The 20000-nt window shown below is 42.7% G+C and overlaps 1 protein-coding gene across 1 annotated transcript in view; it reads left to right on the top strand.

Moving 5' to 3' along the window:
• The window catches only part of LOC129410510 (zinc finger protein 271-like), a 688773-nt gene that overhangs the window by 283 nt on the left and 668490 nt on the right, over positions 1 to 20000 (top strand). The window contains exons 2-3 of the mRNA XM_055158832.1: positions 1309 to 1387; positions 4298 to 5309. Of these exons, the coding sequence (XP_055014807.1) occupies positions 4320 to 5309 (990 nt within the window). The 5' untranslated portion in view covers positions 1309 to 1387; positions 4298 to 4319. The remainder of the gene's footprint in view (positions 1 to 1308; positions 1388 to 4297; positions 5310 to 20000) is intronic.

The raw sequence follows: 20000 nt of genomic DNA, 5'->3' as shown, positions 1-20000 counted from the left end.
GTTGTGTACGACTAGAATCTGTCATTTCAAGTTCTGCTGATACAAGAGACTGATTAGAGCAGCACATGAAAATAAGTTTGTGTTCGGTCAAGTTCAGGGTTATTTAGGGTGACCATATTTCCTAAAACCAGGTCCGAACCAGGTCTAAAACCAGGTCCGAACCAGGTCTAAACCAGGTCTAAAACCAGGTCTAAACCAGGTCTAAAACCAGGTCTAAACCAGGGCTAAAACCAGGTCTAAACCAGGTCTAAAACCAGGTCTAAACCAGGTCTAAACCAGGTCTAAAACCAGGTCTGAACCAGGGCTAAACCAGGTCTAAATCCAGGTCCGAACCAGGTCTAAAACCAGGTCCGAACCAGGTCTAAACTAGGTCTAAAACCAGGTCTAAACCAGGGCTAAAACCAGGTCTAAACCAGGTCCGAACCAGGTCCAAACCAGGTCTAAAACCAGGTCCGAACCAGGTCTAAAACCAGGTCCGAACCAGGTCTAAACCAGGTCTAAACCAGGTCTAAAACCAGGTCTAAACCAGGTCTAAAACTAGGTCTAAACCAGGACTAATCTTGGACTTGAGAGAGAAAACGGCGAGCAGTTTGTCCGCAAAGCGCGATCAGGTGACAGCTGCGTTTAACTCCGTGAGTGTGGAGCTGAGCCGGTCCTTTCTCCTGCGTCACCTCCGTCCTGACACTGAGTCCTGTTTCAGTTCTGGTTTAGTCCTGTTTTAGTCCTAGTTCAGTTGTGGATTAGTTCTCCTCTTCAGTCCTGTTTCAGTTCTGGTTTAGTCCTGGGTTAGTCCTGGTTTAGTCCTGGTTTAGTCTTGGTTCAGTCCGTGGTGTAGGCAGCGCAAAAGTTTGATATAATCTCGGGTTAACGGGCAGGTGCGGTGTTGTACTGGGGGTCTCCAAACATGGACCCGTGCAGGACTCTGCTCTGTTGGGCTCCATTATGGAATAAATGAATCTTCAGTTCGTTACATAAAGAAGGAGGAAAATAACAAAAGGACGACAGCAGAAATAAGTTTTAAATGGGAACTGTAACTGTCCTGTGTGAGAAAAGTGTATAAAGTTTGTGCTGAGAGGTTTTACAGACTTAAAACAGATAGAATAATTGTAAAATATAAAGTTGATACTTTGCAGATTTCATCTATCGCAGGTTATTTTTAGAACATAACCCCCACGATAAACGAGGGACACTGAACTCTCACCTCAACCTGTGCACATGGACTCACACTTGTCTCGACCAGGACGGAAAACAGAGAATTTCTTGTACAAGTCATTGTTAAATGCACATTTGTGCTTCGGTGTGTTTCAGACTGACCGACTGTTTGTGTCTCGCTCCTTCTGAGTCACAGACGCTACGAGAGACGCTCAGTTTAATGCCCCAGTGAACGGTACTGAAAACCCGGACATTTGCATCACTTTATAAAAAAAAACCCGGACGCCCCGGACAGGACGCAAAATACGGACATGTCTGGGGAAAAACGGGCGTTTGGTCACGTTTGGGTTATTTATATGAACTTGTTTTTCTTTTGTACAAAACCTGTAACAGAAAATATTGTGAATAAGTGTGTAATGACTAACGTATTAGTGCAGAGTCATACAGCAGAAGCAGCACAGTTCAGTGTAAACTGTTGTTAATGGTCAGACCCGATGACTCAGCAGAGCAGTTTTTCTGTCCTTACACAAAACACGCATCAAGAATGTCAGGCTTCCGGTCATCGCGCAATTCATACTGGGAAGGATTTTCCAAAAAAGTGACCATCAAACCTCCATGTTTGTTTTCCCAGTGGGACGTGTCTGTTTTCAAAGTCGATCCTGTCAAGTCTTTTGAACCATATCACTTTTGTTTCTGGTTCTGATATTGTCATATTTTAGTTTTGGGATTCGGACATCGTAGTTGTTGTGGTTGTTGGATCCAAACAGCGGGAAACGACTCGAGAAATGTGTTTGTGAACTCCATAAATGCAAAAGTGAATCAGATGTGTGTGACTCAAACCTCCGTTCAAACTGTTTCTCTTCCCAACGGAATTGAAAAATAGTGAAAGGTGAAGGTGATGGGCAGGATTGATCCACAGGAAGAACCAAAAAGGAAACATTTGTCTGACTAAGAAATCATCCCGAGTTTACAGAGAACATTTTGTACATTGAGCGATGACAAAACAAAATCCCGTTTGTTAATGTAGAGGAGCAGAAGACAAACAGACTGAGCTGCACTTTCTTGTTCTTGTGGTTTTACAGCAACATCACATCTTGGTCTCTTCGCAGTGGAAGGTGTTTCTTGGTGAACAGTTGGTGCCTCTTGCTTTGGTGTTGACTTTTTGAATTCATAACCGAGACTGAGAGGGATCGGGATTTTGCTTTGATGGCGCTCCACATACAAAATGTTCTCTGCAAACTCGGGATGATTTAGACAGTCAAAGATTACCTTTTTCGTCCTTCCTGTGGATCAATCCTGCCCATCACCTTCACCTTTCACTGTTTTTCATTTCTGATGGGAAGGGAAATAGTTTAAACAGAGGTTTGCAGTCACACACATCTGATTCACTTTTGCATTTATGGAGTTCACAAATCAATTTCCGCTGTTAGGATCCAACAACCACACAATTAAGGATGTTCGAATCCCAAAACTAAAATATGACAATATCAGAACCAGAAACAAAAGTGAAATGGTTCAAAAGACTTGAAAAGATCGACTTTGTCAATAGACACGTCCCACTGGGAAAACAAACATGGAGGTTTGACGCTCACTTTTTCAGAAAATCCTTCCCAGTACAAACTGCGCAATGACCGGAAGTCTGAGATTCTTGAGGCGTGTATTAAAGTTGTTCTGTTTCACCAAAGCCCTGGCTTCTGTCTTCACGTGTGTCACATTTATCAGATCTGCTCAACATGTGGATGAGAATCAGAGCAACAAAGTTGTTCAATAATCCGTGTATCATTCGTTCATTCGTTTTTCAATATAAAACCAAAAATAAGAAAACGAAAAAAACAACAGTTTTCTTTGTTATTTGTCTCCAAAACCAAAAGTTTTCGATTTTGTGTTTAAATGAAGAATGGAAAAAACGGATAACGACCGTTCCCCGTTTACGTGACTTCAGTGACTGCGATGCCGGACTTTTGCACCGCATACGGACTGAACCAGGACGGATCCAGGTCCGAGACCAGAGCGGGACTGAGACCGGGACCAGACCGAGACCAGAGCGGGACTGAGACCGGGACCAGACCGGGACCAGAGCGGGACTGAGACCGGGACCAGACCGGGACCAGGGCGGACTCCGAGCTTTGACTCCGAGCCTCCACGGGGTCCGAGCCTCAGCTTCGAGCTCCGGTCCTGCCGTGGGCTCTGAGCCTCCGGTCTGGTCCCGGTCTGGTCCCGGTCTGGTCCTGGTCTTGTCTCGATCTCGGTCTTAGGCCCGCTCTGGTCCCGGTCTGGTCCCAGTCTCACCGCATACGGACTGAATCAGGACGGATCCAGGTCCGAGACCAGACCGGGACCAGAGCAGGACTGAGACCGGGACAGAGCTGCTCTGGTCCTCCGCGCTCAAGAACCGCGGCTGATTCCGAGGTGGTGCAAAGCCTCCGACTGATGCTTTCACCCCAACGAAAACGAACCGAACTAAGAGCTTTTGGTTCAGATGGACCAGGTCCGGGACCAGACCGGGACCAGAGCGCTACTGAGACTCAGTCCCGGTCTCGGTCCCGCTCTGGTCCCGGTCTCAGTCCCGCTCTGGTCCCGGTCTGGTCCCGATCTGGTCCCGGTCTCAGTCCCGCTCTGGTCTCGGTCTGGTCTCGGACCTGGATCAGTCCTGGTTCAGTCCGTATGCGGTGCAAAAGTTCGGCATCGCAGTCACGGAAGTCACGTAAACGGGAAACGGCCGTTATCCGTTTTTTCCATTCTTCATTTAAACACAAAATCGAAAACTGAAAAAACGAATCGTTATCCGTTTTTTCATTTTGGTTTTGGAGACAAATAACGAAGAAAACTGTTGTTTTTTCGTTTTCTTATTTTTGGTTTTATATTGAAAAACTAATGAACGAATGATACACGGATTTTCAATGTCTCTGTTTATGTTTCCTTCATTTGATCTTTTTTTGCTACACACAGAAAAAGTGTGACTTTAAAATAAAATACAAACTGAGTTGATTCATTCAGTCAAATGGAACTTGCTTGTAAAACACTGAAACATTCTCACATCTGATTTACTGTGTGTGATTTTATGTGTATTTAGTGAGAGATACTTTATTTGAACAGTTAAAAAAGTGATTTTACTTGACACTTTCTTTCCTTTGTTCTAATGCAGAGCTACAAGATCCAACAACAGAATGACCTTCATGTGTGACCAGTGTGGGAAGATGTGGCCAAGTGCTTCCAGACTGAAAACACACTACAGAATTCACACGGGGGAAAAACCATACAGATGTGACCAGTGTGAGAAGGGATTTAAAGACTCTAGTAATCTCCTTCGACATATGAGAGTCCACACGGGGGAAAGACCATACAGATGTGACCAGTGTGAGAAGGGATTTAAACACTCTTGTCATCTCCTTCGACATATGAGAGTCCACACGGGGGAAAGACCATACAGATGTGACCAGTGTGAGAAGGGATTTAAAAACTCTGGTCATCTCCGTCGACATATGAGAGTCCACACGGGGGAAAAACCATACAGATGTGACCAGTGTGAGAAGGGATTTAAACACTCTGGTCATCTCCTTCAACATATGAGAGTCCACACGGGGGAAAAACCATACAGATGTGACCAGTGTGAGAAGGGATTTAAACACTCTGGTCATCTCCTTCAACATATGAGAGTCCACACGGGGGAAAAACCATACAGATGTGACCAGTGTGAGAAGGGATTTAAACACTCTGGTCATCTCCTTCAACATATGAGAGTCCACACGGGGGAAAAACCATACAGATGTGACCAGTGTGAGAAGGGATTTAAACACTCTAGTAATCTCCTTCGACATATGAGAGTCCACACGGGGGAAAAACCATACAGATGTGACCAGTGTGAGAAGGGATTTAAACACTCTGGTCATCTCCTTCGACATATGAGAGTCCACACGGGGGAAAAACCATACAGATGTGACCAGTGTGAGAAGGGATTTAAACACTCTGGTCATCTCCTTCAACATATGAGAGTCCACACGGGGGAAAAACCATACAGATGTGATGTTTGTGAGAAGACTTTTTCACAGTCAAGCAGCCTAACATCACACAGTAGAAAACACACTGGAGAGAAACCGTACACATGTGACCAGTGTGGGAAAACTTTCTCTGTATCGTCCAGTCTCAATAAACACAAGATAACTCACTCGTGGCTGATCCTGTACGAGTGTGACCAGTGTGAAGAGGCTTTTAGAACATCTGAGCAATTCTCCAGACACCACCGGACGCACGCAGGAGAAGAACCACGGCGACTGTGAAGAAAGAGGGAAGGATTTCAGGTCTGTGAGGACTGTGAGTTTTTATTAAAGAGGTTTAGGTGAAGTTTTTCCGTCCTGTTGTTATTGTTATTGTTTTTTGACATGAAACGTTAGAAGAAGGAGAAGCTCTTTAACACTGACTCCATGTTCTGTTGTTGATTCAGAAATTCTTAATTAAAAAAAATAATTGTAAAAGTATTTCACACAAATGTTGTTAATTTGTTCAAATGTTGTGACAGTGATTAAAAAAGTATACAGTACATATATTTGTAGTAACTAATCTTTTCTTAATTTTTCTTATGAGTTTTGTTGACAACTGAAGCTTCAATTAAAAAAAATGTAATCAGGATGTTACTACAAACGACGCCTGAAATAATTTGAAAAGTTCTTTTTACTTTTCAGTCGAGTTTAAAAATGTAGTGAAGTATAAAGTACAGATACCTGCTCTCTAATGAAGTGAAGTAAAAAGTATACACTGTAAAATGTACTGAAGTAAAGTACAGATACCTAAAAGTTCTTCTGAAGTACTTTTACTTTGTTACGTTCCACCACTGTGCTGAGGGGAGCAGACTCTGGGTTCCTCTGGCTTGCTTTGGGTTCTTCTATGTTCCTCTGGTTTCCTGTGGTTTCCTCTGAGTTCCTTTGAGTTTCTCTGGATTCCCTTGGGTTTTTCTGGGTTTCTTTGCTTTCCTCTTGGTTCCTCTTGCTTTCTCTGAGTTCCTGTGGTTTCCTCTGAGTTTCTCTGGGTTCCTCTGAGTTTCTCTGGGTTTCCCTGTTGTTGTTTTTTCTGAGTTCCTCTGGGTCTCTCTGGGTTCCTCTAGTTTCCTCTGGGTTTATCTGGGTTCTTCTGGGTTTCTCTGAGTTCCTCTGGGTTCCTGTGGTTTCCTCTAAGTTTCTCTGGGTTTCCCTGGTTTCCTCTGAGTTCCTTTGGGTTTCTCTGGGTTCATTTGGGTTCCTGTGGTTTCCTCTGGCTTTCCCTGGGTTCGTCTGGGTTCCTCTGGCTTTGTCTGGGTTCCTGTGGTTTTCTCTGAGTTTCTCTGGGTTCCTCTGGGTTCCTCTGGGTTCTTCTGGGTTCCTCTGCTCCTTGCGTTGCTCAGAACAGGTTCACTGGGTTCACTACGGATGATCTGTAAGAAACCAGAGGCCTGTGCTTTTACAAGAAGAGAGAAGTTTGTGTGTGTAACTTTTGTGTAACTTTTTGGTTGGGGGTTGGTGACCTGCTTGTTTCTATGGATACGTCACTGCTCTGCCTGGAATGTTCCACAGTGTGACATTACTCAGCTCTACGTTAGATTTATTAGTGGTTTTAGAGCTCAAAAACACCTCCGTGAAGACAGAAATGTTTAATAATTTAATACTGTGAAACATTCCAGACGAAGCAGAAACATCTCCGTGGATAAAAGCGTTTGATAGACCCTCCCCTCCCCCAGAAAAGTTACACAATGCAGCTTTAACTTGTAAACATGTGGTGGCATCAGGGGTTTTCGAGGACACGGGGATTCACGCAGACACAAGTCCACGTGTCGCTCTGGACTCCTAAAAGTACTTTGTGTTCGGAGTAAAAGTGTAGAAGTATGTGGTGGGTCTGAGGGGGGTTCCTCGCGTCTGAGTCTAGGGACTTTTCTCTGGACATTTTTGTATAATTTAATTTTCTACAAATACGTTTAACAAATTTAAGAGACAAACGACAGAAAGAGACACAACAAAAAGAGTCAGAGGAAAAACCCACAGATTTATTCTGTTTCTGAACTGTGTGTCGTTACTCAGAGTAACAGCAGGATTATAAGTAGTACAAGTAGTAGTAGTAGTAGTAGCAGTACTAGTAGTAGTATTATAAGTAGTAGAAGTACAAATTGTAGTAGTAGTAGCAGTAGTAGCAATACTAGTAGTAGTAGTATTATAAGAAGTAGTAGCAGTAGTCATAGAGGTGGTAGTAGTACTAGTAATATTATAAGTTGTAGTAGTAGTAGTAGTAGTAGTACAATTAGGAGTATTACTACTAGTAGTAGTAGTAGCAGTAGTAGTACTAGTAGTAGGACTAGGAGGGGTAGTAGTAGTAGAAGGAGTAGTAGTAGAAGGAGTAAGAGTAGCAGTAATAGTAGTAGTAATAGCAGTAGTAGTACTAGTAGTAGCAGTAGTAGTAGCAGTAACAGTAGTAGTAGTAGTAGCAGTAGAAGTAGTAGTAGTAGTAGTGGTCATAGTAGTAGCAGTAATAGTTGTTGTTGATGGTAGTTGTAGTAGTAGTTGTAGTTGTAGTAGTGGTAAAACTTTACTAAATAAATTAGGTGGGGTTGTCATGTACTTCTACTGCAGTCTTCTCATATTCATACTGCACTCTCCTTGTACTTGTACTTGTACTACGCTGTCTTCGCATTCGTACTACAGTCTCCTCATACTTGTACTGCGCTCTCTTTGTACTTGTACTGCGTTCTTCTTCTCCTCGTACTTGTACTGCGTTCTCCTCATACTTATACTGCGTTCTCCTTGTACTTGTACTGCGTTCTCCTTGTACTTGTACTGCGTTCTCCTTGTACTTGTACTTGTACTCTGACCTGTTTCAGGTGAGTGAACACAAACAAAGGTCTGAGCCTGGGGACTGGAGCCTCCTGTTTCCTTTTCCACAGAAGTATCAGAGTACACGAGAGCTCAGGGCTACTACAAAACTGCAGTACTGAGGCGCGGGAGTACACGGACACATGAGGAGGGGAGAGGCCGCTTTGTGTACTTTGTGTACACAAAGTAACAGTATAGTCTGAAGTACCACGAGTAACAATATACAAAAGACAAAAGTGTTCCACGAAAATCACAGTAAAGAAACACGAGAACTAAACCAGGACTGAACCAGGACTAAAACAGGTCTAAACCAGGACTAAACCAGGACTAAAAAAGGACTAAAACAGGACTAAACCAGGTCTAAACTAGGACTAAACCAGGACTAAAACAGGTCTAAACCAGGACTAAAACAGGACTAAAACAGGACTAAAACAGGACTAAACCAGGACTAAAAAGGAATAAACCAGGTCTAAACTAGGACTAAACCAGGACTAAAAAAGGACTAAAACAGGACTAAAACAGGACTAAACCAGGACTAAACCAGGTCTAAACTAGGACTAAACCAGGACTAAAAAAGGACTAAAACAGGACTAAACCAGGTCTAAACTAGGACTAAACCAGGACTAAAAAAGGACTAAAACAGGACTAAACTGGGACTAAACCAGGACTGAACCAGGTCTAAACCAGGACTAAACCAGGACTAAAAAAGGACTAAACCAGGACTAAAACAGGGCTAAACCAGGTCTAAACCAGGACTAAAAAAGGACTAAACCAAGACTAAAACAGGACTGAACCAGGACTAAACCAGAACTAAACCAGGACTAAACTAGAAACCAGGACTCGTGCTCTTAATTTGAACACAGAATCCCTCGTCAGGCCCTCCTGTGTGTGTGTGTGTGTGTGTGTGTGTTTTTTTGTGTGTTTTTGTGTGTTTCTGTGTGTTTCTGTGTTTTTGTGTGTGTGTGTGTGTGTGTGTTTTTGTGTGTTCTTGGTGAGGTTCCGTGGTCCTGGTCTCGGATCAGGACTCAGGTCGTTTCCTTTGAGGAACAACAACAAAAGAGCCACTTCCTGTCCGGGCCGTCAGCGTGCGTCCTCACTTCCTGTCCGCGCGCGCTTTTACTTCCTGTGGACATCAGCAAATAAAGAGAACAGGACGACGACCTCTGACCCCACGCACACACACACACGTACACATACACACATGAACACACATACACACACACACATACACACACATGAACACACACAGAGACACACACACAGATACACACACACACATACAGACGCACACACACACGTACACGTACACATACACACATGAACACACACACGTACACACACACACATGAACACACACATACACACACATGAACACGCACACACACACACACACATGAACACACACATACACACACATGAACACACACAGAGACACACACACAGACACACACACACACAGACGCACACACACGTACACATACACACATGAACACACACACGTACACACACACACATGAACACACACATACACACACATGAACACACACACACACACACACACATGAACACACACATACACACACATGAACACACACAGAGACACACACACAGACACACACACACACATGTACACATACACACATGACACACACACACACACACACACACACATGAACACACACATACACACACATGAACACACACATACACACAGAGACACACACACACAGACGCACACACACGTACACATACACACACACAGAGAGACACACACAGAGACACACACGAACACACACACACACACATGAACACGCACATACAGACGCACACACACAGACACACACACACAGACACACACACACAAAATTGACTCTGAGCTTTAATATTTTATGAATGAAATAAAGTAATAATTAATAACAAATATAGTTTATATTAAAACATTGAACATTTAGAGACTTAAAAACTTAGAGACGATTAAAAATCAGAGTGAATAAATCCTGTGAGAAATTTTGAAGGAAAAAAAAAAAAAAATTTTATTGAAAAATGTTTTTAAAATCTTAATCATCAGTTTTTCAATATTCCCTCTTTTTTTTCTTTTTTTTACTTTTGTCTCCATTTTCTATTGTGGAACTTTTCTGGTGGACGACAGAGTTTCTTTATCTTCTTATTCCACCGCAGCAGCAGAACCAGGAGCCTCCTCAGACTCTCCTCCTCCTCCTCTTCTTCTTCTTCTTCTTCTTCTTTTCCATTTGCGTCAGACTGTTCCTGCCCAGATCCACATCAGACACAGAACGACCCACAGACCCACAGACTCCGACTCCCACGATGCACCTGGAGCCCCCGACCTGCGTCACACACACACTCACTCCATCTGGTTCTCATCAACGCCGTCCGGCTTCGACTCGACGACACCGAAAAACACAGAGAAAAAAAAACACCACCATGTCCACCCCCACCCACTGAGAAAAACACATCCACCACCACCTCCACCCACCGAGAAACTCAAACACACCTCCACCCACTGAAAAAAGAAACATCCATCTTCTACTCGACGACACCGAAAAACACCGAGAAAAAAATAAAAAACACCACCACCTCCACCCACTGAAAAAAAAAACACCACCACCTCCACCCTTCGAAAAACTTAAACCCACCTCCACCCACTGAAAAAAAAACATATCCATCTTCTACTCAATGACACCGAAAAACACCGAGAAAAAAACTCAAACCCACCTCCACCCACCGAGAACTCAAATACACCTCCACCCACTGAAAAAAGAAAACCCAAACTCATCCATCTTCTACTCGACGACACTGAAAAACCCAATGAAAAAAAACACCACCTCCTCCATCCAGAGAAAAAATAACGTCAACCACCTCCATCTCCACCCACCAAAAAAAAAAAAAAAACACCACCAACTCCACCTCCACCCACTGAAAAATTCAAACCCACCTCCACCCACTGAAAAAAGAAAACCCAGACTCATCCATCTTCTACTCGACAACACCGAAAAACCCAACGAAAGAAAAAAACACCACCACCTCCACCCACGAGAAAAAAAAACAACACCTCCAGCCACTGAGAAAACATCCACCTCCACCCACCGAAAAAAAACCCATCACCACCTCCATCCCCGAGAAAAAAAAAAAACACCACCACCTCCACTACTGAGAAAAAAAAAAACACCACCTCCCAAGGCACCACCAACACCTCCACCCTCCTGAAAAAAACTCAAACCCACCTCCACCCACCGAGAAAAAAAAACACACCACCTCCACTACCCACCAAAAAAAAAAACACATCCACCACCACCTCCACCCACCGAGAAACTCAAACACACCTCCACCCACCGAGAAAAGAAAACATCCACCACCTCCACCCACCGAGAAAAGAAACATCCATCTTCTACGACGACACCAAAAAACACAAACCCACCTCCACCACCGAGAAAAGAAACATCCACCACCTCCACCACCGAAAAAAAACATCCATCTTCACTCGACGACACCAAAAAAAACACAAACACACCTCCACCCACCGAGAAAAGAAAACATCCACCACCTCCACCCACCGAGAAAAGAAACATCCATCTTCTACGACGACACCAAAAAACACAAACCCACCTCCACCCACTGAAAAAAAAAAACACCACCACCTCCACCCTCCTGAAAAAAAACTCAAACCCACCTCCACCCACCGAGAAAAAAAAAAAAAAAACACCACCTCCACCTCCGAAAAAAAACACATCCACCACCACCTCCACCCACCGAGAAACTCAAACACACCTCCACCCACTGAAAAAAGAAAATCCAAACTCATCCATCTTAAAAAAAAACACCACTAACTCCACCCCCGAGAAAAAAAAAAAAAAAAAACCACCACCTCCATCCCAGAGGAAAAAAAACACACCAACTCCACGCACCGAAAAAAAACCCACCACCACCTCCATCCCCAAGAAAAAGAAAAAAAAAACACCTCCATCCCCAAGAAAAAGAAAAAAAAACACCTCCACCTCCATCCCAGAGAAAAAAAAAAACACCTCCACCCACCGAAAAAAAAAACTCCACCACCTCTAGAATCCCACCTCGCCAACTTAAAACACCACCCTGCATCGACCCAAACTCCAAACCCTCCACCTCCAGCTCCTCTGTTCTCCTCAGAAGAACTCAAACTGGAGTGAACATCCTGAGACAAACTGACTCTGGACCAGAGAAAGAACCACAGGAAAGAACAAAAGAGAGAAGAGAGACAACGAGAGAAAAACAGAGAGAGAAAAACTGAGAAAACAAGAAAGAAGCAGAACCAGAAAGAGAAGAAACAGAGAGAATCAGAGAAAACAAGAAAGAGAGAAAGAGAACAAGATTGAACCACAAAGAACCAGACAATTCCCAACTTTTAAGTTCCTGAACGCTCTGATTTTTGGCATGAACACGTCAGTCGGTTCGAGAGTAGGTGAAGGAACCAGCACAAGTGTGGTTCTCTGACAGTCTGGCCTACTAGAACCTACAAAAACAGACATTCTGACTGTGAGCGGGGTCGCCTCTCCACAGATCTGACCAGATTCGGCATTAAACCTTCCAGATTGGAAGGTTTAATGCCGTACTGTGGAACATTCCAGACAAAGCAACAACGAAAATCTCCATGAAGAAAAGTGTTTGATGGACCCTACACAAAAAAAGTTACACACTGCACTTTTAAATTACATTAAAATCAGGAGGTGTGTGTTAGCATGCTAGTTGTTGTTGTGAATAAGTAAAATGTTGGAAAAATGCATCAGGTTTTTCACTTTTTTAAGAGAATAAAGATCAGGTGGAGTTAGAAGTTTAAAGTGTTGTTGTCTTGGAGAGATCAGAGCTGGAGTTTGAGACAGAGCAGTGCCTCCAGATAGAAACCCACATCATCAAATCAAACACAAAAGTCCAGAGGAAACTCACAGATTCTGTTTACGCAGAAGAAACGTTCTGACGGAAAATGTGGAAAGACAAAAGAGGAAGTTAAAGGTCTGACCCCAGAGTCTGACTAAACCAGAACTAAACCAGGACTAAAACCAGGACTAAAACAGGACTAAACCAGGACTAAAACCAGGACTAAAACAGGACTAAACCAGGACTAAAACCAGGACTAAACCAGGACTAAACCAGGACTAAAACCAGGACTAAAACAGAACTAAACCAGGACTGAACCAGGACTAAACCAGGACTAAACACCAGGACTAAACCAGGACTGAAAAGGACTGAACCAGGACTGAACCAAACCAGACTAAACCACTGAACCAGAACTGAACCAGGACTGAACCAGGACTGAACAGGACTGAACCAGGACTAAACCAAAACTGAACCAGACTGAAACCAGGACTGAAAACCAGAACTGAACCAGGACTAAACCAGGACTGAAAAACCAGACTGAACCAGGACTAAACCAGAACTAACCAGGACTGAACCAGGACTAAACCAGGAACTAACCAGGACTAAACAGGACTAACCCAGAACTGAACCAGGACTAAACCAGAACCAGAACTGAAACCAGGTCTAAACCAGGACTAAAAACCAGGACTGAACCAGGACTAACCAGGACTGAACCAGACTGAACCAGCTAACCAGGACTAACCAGACTAAAACCAGGACTGAACCAGACTGACCAGGACTAAAACCAGGACTAAAACCAGGACTGAACCAGGACTAAACCAGAACTGAACCAGGACTGAACCAGAACTGAACCAGGTCTAAACCAGGACTAAAACCAGGACTGAACCAGGACTAAACCAGAACTGAACCAGGACTGAACCAGAACTGAACCAGGACTAAACCAGACTAAACCAGAACTGAACCAGGACTGAACCAGAACTGAACCAGGTCTAAACCAGGACTAAAACCAGGACTGAAACCAGGACTGAACCAGGACTAAACCAGGACTGAACCAGAACTGAACCAGGACTAAACCAGACTGAACCAGAACTAACCAGACTAACCAAACCAGGGACTGAACCAGAACTAAACCAGGAACCAGGACTAAACTAGGACTGAACCAGGACTAAACAAGGACTGAACCAGGACTGAACCAGGACTAAGCCAGGACTAAAGTAAAACTGAACCAGGACTAAACCAGGACTAAACCAGGACTGAACCAGGACTAAAACCAGAACTGAATCAGGACTAAATCAGATCTAAACCAGGACTAAATCAGATCTAAACCAGGTCTTGCTTCAGCCTCCTGTTACTCACCAGGAATTGCACCAGCATCCTCCACACAAACTCCACATCAGCACTTTTCACTTCCTCAAAAAAAAAAAAAAAAAAAACGAAAACCTTTTGAGAAGCTCCGGAGTGAGAAGCTCCAGAAGAGGCCGCGGCGCTTGAGGACGAACCCAGACCACGTGCACCGATCCTGGGCCAAGAGCAGCTGTGAGCTGCTGAGTCGACACGGAGCTGGAGCAGAAAGAAACAGAACAAAAGAAAAATACTTTTACTTTTACATTTACTCACAAGAAGAGAAATAAAACAATAAAGAAATCATTAAAATATGTGAAAATAATAACGAGGTAACAGTAGTAGTAGTGGTAATAGTAGAAATAGTAATAGTAGTAGTAGTTGTAGTAGTAGTAGTAGTAGTAGTAGTAGTAGTAGTAGTAGTAGTAGTAGTAGTAGTAGTAGTAGTAGTAGTAGTAGTAGCAGTAGCAGTAGTAGTAGTAGTTGAAGTAGTAGTAGTAGCAGTAGTAGTAGTAGTAGCAGTAGTAGTAGTAGTAGTAGTAGTAGTAGTAGTAGTAGTAGTAGCAGTAGTAGTAGCAGTAGTAGCAGCAGTAGTAGTAGTAGTAGTAGCAGCAGTAGTAGTAGTAGCAGTAGTAGTAGTAGTAGTAGTAGTAGTAGTAGTAGTAGCAGTAGTAGTAGTAGTAGTAGTAGTAGTAGTAGTAGTAGCAGTAGTAGTAGTAGTAGTAGTAGTAGTAGTAGTAGTAGTAGTAGTAGCAGTAGTAGTAGTAGTAGTAGTAGTAGTAGTAGTAGTAGTAGTAGTAGTAGTAGTAGTAGTAGTAGTAGTAGTAGTAGCAGTAGTAGTAGTAGTAGTAGTAGTAGTAGTAGTAGTAGTAGTAGTAGCAGTAGTAGCAGTAGTAGTAGTAGTAGCAGTAGTAGTAGTAGTAGTAGTAGTAGTAGTAGTAGTAGTAGTAGTAGTAGTAGTAGTGTCCTTGGGCAAGACACTTAACCCACCTTGCCCACAGTGTCTGTGTGCACTGGTGTGTGAATGTGTGTGTGTGGTTCCTTGTTGTAAAAAGCTTTGAGCCTTAAAGGTGGAAAAGAGCTATAGAAAAATGTGACCATTTACCATAATACACAGTAATAATCATTAATAACAGTATAATACACAGTAATAATCATTAATAACAGTATAATACACAGTAATAATCATTAATAACAGTATAATACACAGTAATAATCATTAATAACAGTATAATACACAGTAATAATCATTATTAACAGTATAATACACAGTAATAATCATTATTAACAGTATAATACACAGTAATAATCATTATAACAGTATAATACACAGTAATAATCATTAATAACAGTATAATACACAGTAATAATCATTTGTCTTGTCGTCGCTGCAGATGCAGTTTTCTGTTTTGTCTGTTTCTCGGTGTCGTTGTCGTTCTCTGTTAAAGTTAAAGTTGGTGACACCAACTCAAAATCTGATTGGTTGAAGCGACAGTTTGATGGACGTTTGTTTTTGGATTGTGAAGGACTCAGATTCTGTGACTCTGACTCTGCCCGGCAACAGATGATGCTGAAATGTGATTGGTCGAATGATTTAATATGAAAAATCCTTGTGTGGAAACAAAACAAACATCGGGAAAACTCTGAAAGGAAGAGACAGAACATTTGGAATTATTTAATCATAAATATAATTAACATCAGTCTGTGATTCAGGGAGTTTTTTTTAGACCAACAGAGAAGCGGACAACACTGGGTAGTCGTAGAAACTTGTTGCTTATTTGAGAATATTTTATTGAACTTATAAGTTTTACCAAGCAGCACTTTGCATTTATTTTATTTTCCTGTTTGTATAAAGTTAAAATAAATTCTTGGTTTAATAAAAACACAAACAAACAACAAACAAATGGTTTTGGATTTTTTTTTGTTTTAGATTTTTTTTTCTCTTAATTATTTCTCCAGTTTCCTCCACATTTTCAGACACTTGTTGCCGTTGTGAATGAAACTCACACACACTCACACACACACACTCCAGACACACACACACATTCCTGACACACACACACACACACACACACACACACTCAGGGCTGGAGTAGAGGGAGCGTCCTGTGGAGAGGGACACATGTTTCAGATTTGGTTTCACACAGATTCATTATGAGACTGGCACAGGCCCATGAAGCTTCTGCTGCTCCAGGGAAACTCTGACCGACCCGACCCCACAAACACACCTCTGCTCTGGGACGCAAGAACCAGGCGGACCCCGGAACAGAACCAACAGGAACCAACAGAACCAACACAGAACCCCCCGGAACAGAACCATCACCAGACCAGAACCAACAGAACCAACGACATCACCCAGGCACAGAACTACCAGAATCATCACCGACACTGTACGACAACTCACCCTTATGTAACAGATAATACTCCCTACAACTGTACGACAACTCCAGGTCTGTTTTGAGAACAACATTAGAACATGATTTAAATCTCACAGAATCAGTTTTGCGTCATATAGAAGTTTTAAAGCTCTTGTTTGTCAGATCTGTGTGTGTGTGTGTGTGTGTGTGTGTGTGTGTGTGTGTGTGTGTGTGTGTGTGTGTGTGTGTGTGTGTGTGTGTGTGTGTGTGTGTGTGTGTAGTTGTGTTGTGTATGTGGGATGAGGCAGATTTTCCATGAGGTTTGTAAACACAAAGAGCTGACGACGAAAAAAAAAAGGAAAATACCAACGAGCCCGAAACTCTCCTAGACACAACCCGACTCTGACCCAAAGTCTCTGACTCCGAGTCTCTGACCCCAACTCTGACCCAAAGTCTCTGACCCCGACTCTGACCCCAACTCTGACTCCGACTCTGACTCCGAGACGTCAGAGTCTCGGAGTCAGAGTCTCGGAGTCAGAGTCTCGGAGTCAGAGTGTCGCCCCGACACTGTGACACTGAGACTCTGACTCCAAGACTCTGACTCCAAGACTCTGACTCCGAGACTCTGACTCTGAGCCTCTGAAACTCTGAGTTCAGGTCAGACGGCATCACAACTCTACAGAACAGAGTCATTAAGTGTGGAAGAGCAGAGAGACAGAACAAACCCCAGAGAAGAGAGAGGGAGAAGAGGAGAGAGAGAGCGGAGCGGAGCGAGGAGGAGGAGAGAGAGAGAGCGAGAGCAATAGATAAGAGAGAGAGTGAGAAAGAAAGAAGAAGGAACAGAGGGGAAAGTTAGGGAGAAAGAGAGAGGGGGGGGGCGAGATGAGAGAGTGAGAGAGACGTAAGAGACAGAGGAAGAGAGTGATAGATAAGAGAGAGAGCAAGAAAGAAGGGAAGAGGGACAGAGGGAAAAGTGAGAGAGAGAGAGAGAGAGAGAGAGAGGGGGGGACTGAGGGTGTGAGAAGAAGAGGGAGGAAGAGACTGAAACAGAGAGAGAGAGAGAGAGACGAGAGAGAGAGAGAGAGAGAGAGAGAGAGAGAGAGAGAGAGAGTAAGAGAGAGAGAGAGAGAGAGAGGAGGAGGAGGGAGGGAGATCAGAGTTGTGCGTCGGGGGCAGGAGGAGGAGTTGTGACTAAACATTTCAAGGTGTTCAGAATAATGTGAAGCAGATTGTGAGAACTTCTGCAACTTTTATTTGTTGGTTTGTCTGTATGTGTGTTGTGTGTGTGTGTGTTGTGTTTGTGTGTGTGTGTGTGTGTGTTTGTGTGTTCTGTGTGTGTGTGTTTGTTGTGTGTGTGTGTTTGTGTGTGTGTTGTGTGTGTGTGTGTGTTGTGTGTGTGTGTGTGTCTGTATGTGTGTGTGTGTGTTGTGTGTGTGTGTGTGTTTGTGCGTGTGTTGTGTGTGTGTGTGTGTGTGTGTGTGTGTGTGTGTGTGTGTGTGTTGTGTTGTGTGTGTGTGTGTGTGTGTGTTGTGTGTGTGTGTGTGTGTGTGTGTGTTTGTGTGTGTGTTTATTTTTTATTATTTAACACTATTAAAAATCTCTTTAAAAACATTTATTGAATTTACTTTTTTTTTTTAAATCATTAAATGTAATGACTTAAACGTCTCGTATTGGGCAAAATTGATCTTGAATTTGTTTTCTAACGTTGTTTTCTCCTCAAAATCAGAGCTGGACTTGTGTTTTGTTTCCTTCACATGTTTGAGTAAATCTTTATTATTGGTCTGTTTAGCTCCAAACGCTTTATTCCACCTTGTGATGTCATGAAGTGGTAGTTTTTCAAATGAACAGCTCAGTTTTTTAACCTTTAGTTCAGCAGCTCCAGCGCAGGAAAGATCCAGATGCAGAGGACAGATTCCATGGGGATGTTACTGTTTTGTCTGGAATGTTCCACAGTACGACATTAACAGTGTTGGGAAGGTGACTTTTAAAATGTAATCCCCTACAGATTACAGATTACACACACTAAAATGTAGTTTGTAACTTAATCCATTAAATGACTTAAAGTGAGTAATGTAATCTGATTACTTTGGATTACTTGATTTTCTGTAGAGAAACAAAGACGAGGAAATCTTCACATAAGAAGTTTTACCTGATAAAAGAAAATAAAAAGTCCAGATTTTACTTAAACATATTAAAAATATTATTGATAGAAGAAGAAGAAACACGTCACACAGCAGGATTTAGTCCAGTTTGAGACAGAGTTTAGACCTGGTTTAGTCTCGCTTTAGTCCTGGTTTAGATTTGGTTTAGACCTGGTTTTAGGTTTAGACTGGTTTAGTCTGGTTTTAGACCTGGTTTTAGACCTGGTTTTTCCTGTTTTAGACCTGGTTTTGTCCTAGTTTAGACCTGGTTTTAGACCCTGGTTTAGACCTAGTTTAGACCTGGTTTTAGACCTGGTTTTAGACCTGGTTTAGACCTGGTTTATCCTAGTTTAGACTAGTTTAGACCTTTTTAGTCTCGTTTAGACCTGGTTTAGATCTGGTTTAGACCTGGTTTTATCCTGGTTTAGTCCTGGTTTACCTAGTTTAGACCTGTTTAGACCTGGTTTTAGTCCTCGTTTTAGACCTGGTTTAGATCTGGTTTAGACCTGGTTTAGACCTGGTTTAACCTGGTTTAGACCTGGTTTTATCCTGGTTGACCTGGTTTAGACCTGGTTTTACCTGGTTTGGACCTGGTTTGGACCTGGTTAGACCTGGTTTTGGTTTTAGACCTGGTTTAGACCTGGTTTAGACCTGGTTTACCTGGTTTAGTCCTGGTTTTAGACCTGGTTTAGACCTGGTTTAGACCTGGTTTAGACCTGGTTTAGACCTGGTTTTAGACTGGTTTAGTCCCTGTTTAGACCTGGTTTAGACCTGGTTTTAGACCTGGTTTAGCCTGGTTTAGACCTGGTTTAGACCTGGTTTTAGTCCTGGTTTAGACCTGGTTTAGACCTGGTTTTAGACCTGGTTTAGTGCTGGTTTAGACCCTGGTTTAGACCTGGTTNGTAGTAGTAGTAGTAGTAGTAGTCGTAGTAGTAGTAGTAGTAGTAGTAGTAGTAGTATAGTAGTAGTAGTAGTAGTATAGTAGTATAGTAGTAGTAGTAGTAGTAGTAGCAGTAGTTAGTAGTAAGTAGTAGTAGTAGCAGTAGTAGTAGTAGTAGTAGTAGTAGTAGTAGTAGTATAGCAGTAGTAGTAGTAGTAGCAGTAGCAGTAGTAGTAGTAGTAGTCAGTAGTAGTAGTAGTAGTTAGTAGTAGTAGTAGTAGTAGTAGTAGTAGCAGTAGTAGTAGTAGTAGTAGTAGTAGTAGCAGTAGTAGTAGTAGTAGTAGTAGTAGTAGTAGTAGTAGTAGTAGTAGCAGTAGTAGTAGTAGTAGTAGTAGTAGTAGTAGTAGTAGTAGTAGCAGTAGTAGTAGTAGTA

This window comes from Boleophthalmus pectinirostris, unplaced genomic scaffold (assembly GCF_026225935.1).
Source record: "Boleophthalmus pectinirostris isolate CB_2022bp ecotype Guang Dong unplaced genomic scaffold, ASM2622593v1 HiC_scaffold_10, whole genome shotgun sequence".
Classification (NCBI taxonomy): Eukaryota; Metazoa; Chordata; class Actinopteri; order Gobiiformes; family Gobiidae; genus Boleophthalmus; species Boleophthalmus pectinirostris.
Note: the sequence above shows the minus strand (reverse complement) of the source record. Positions and strands in the feature narration are given on the sequence as shown.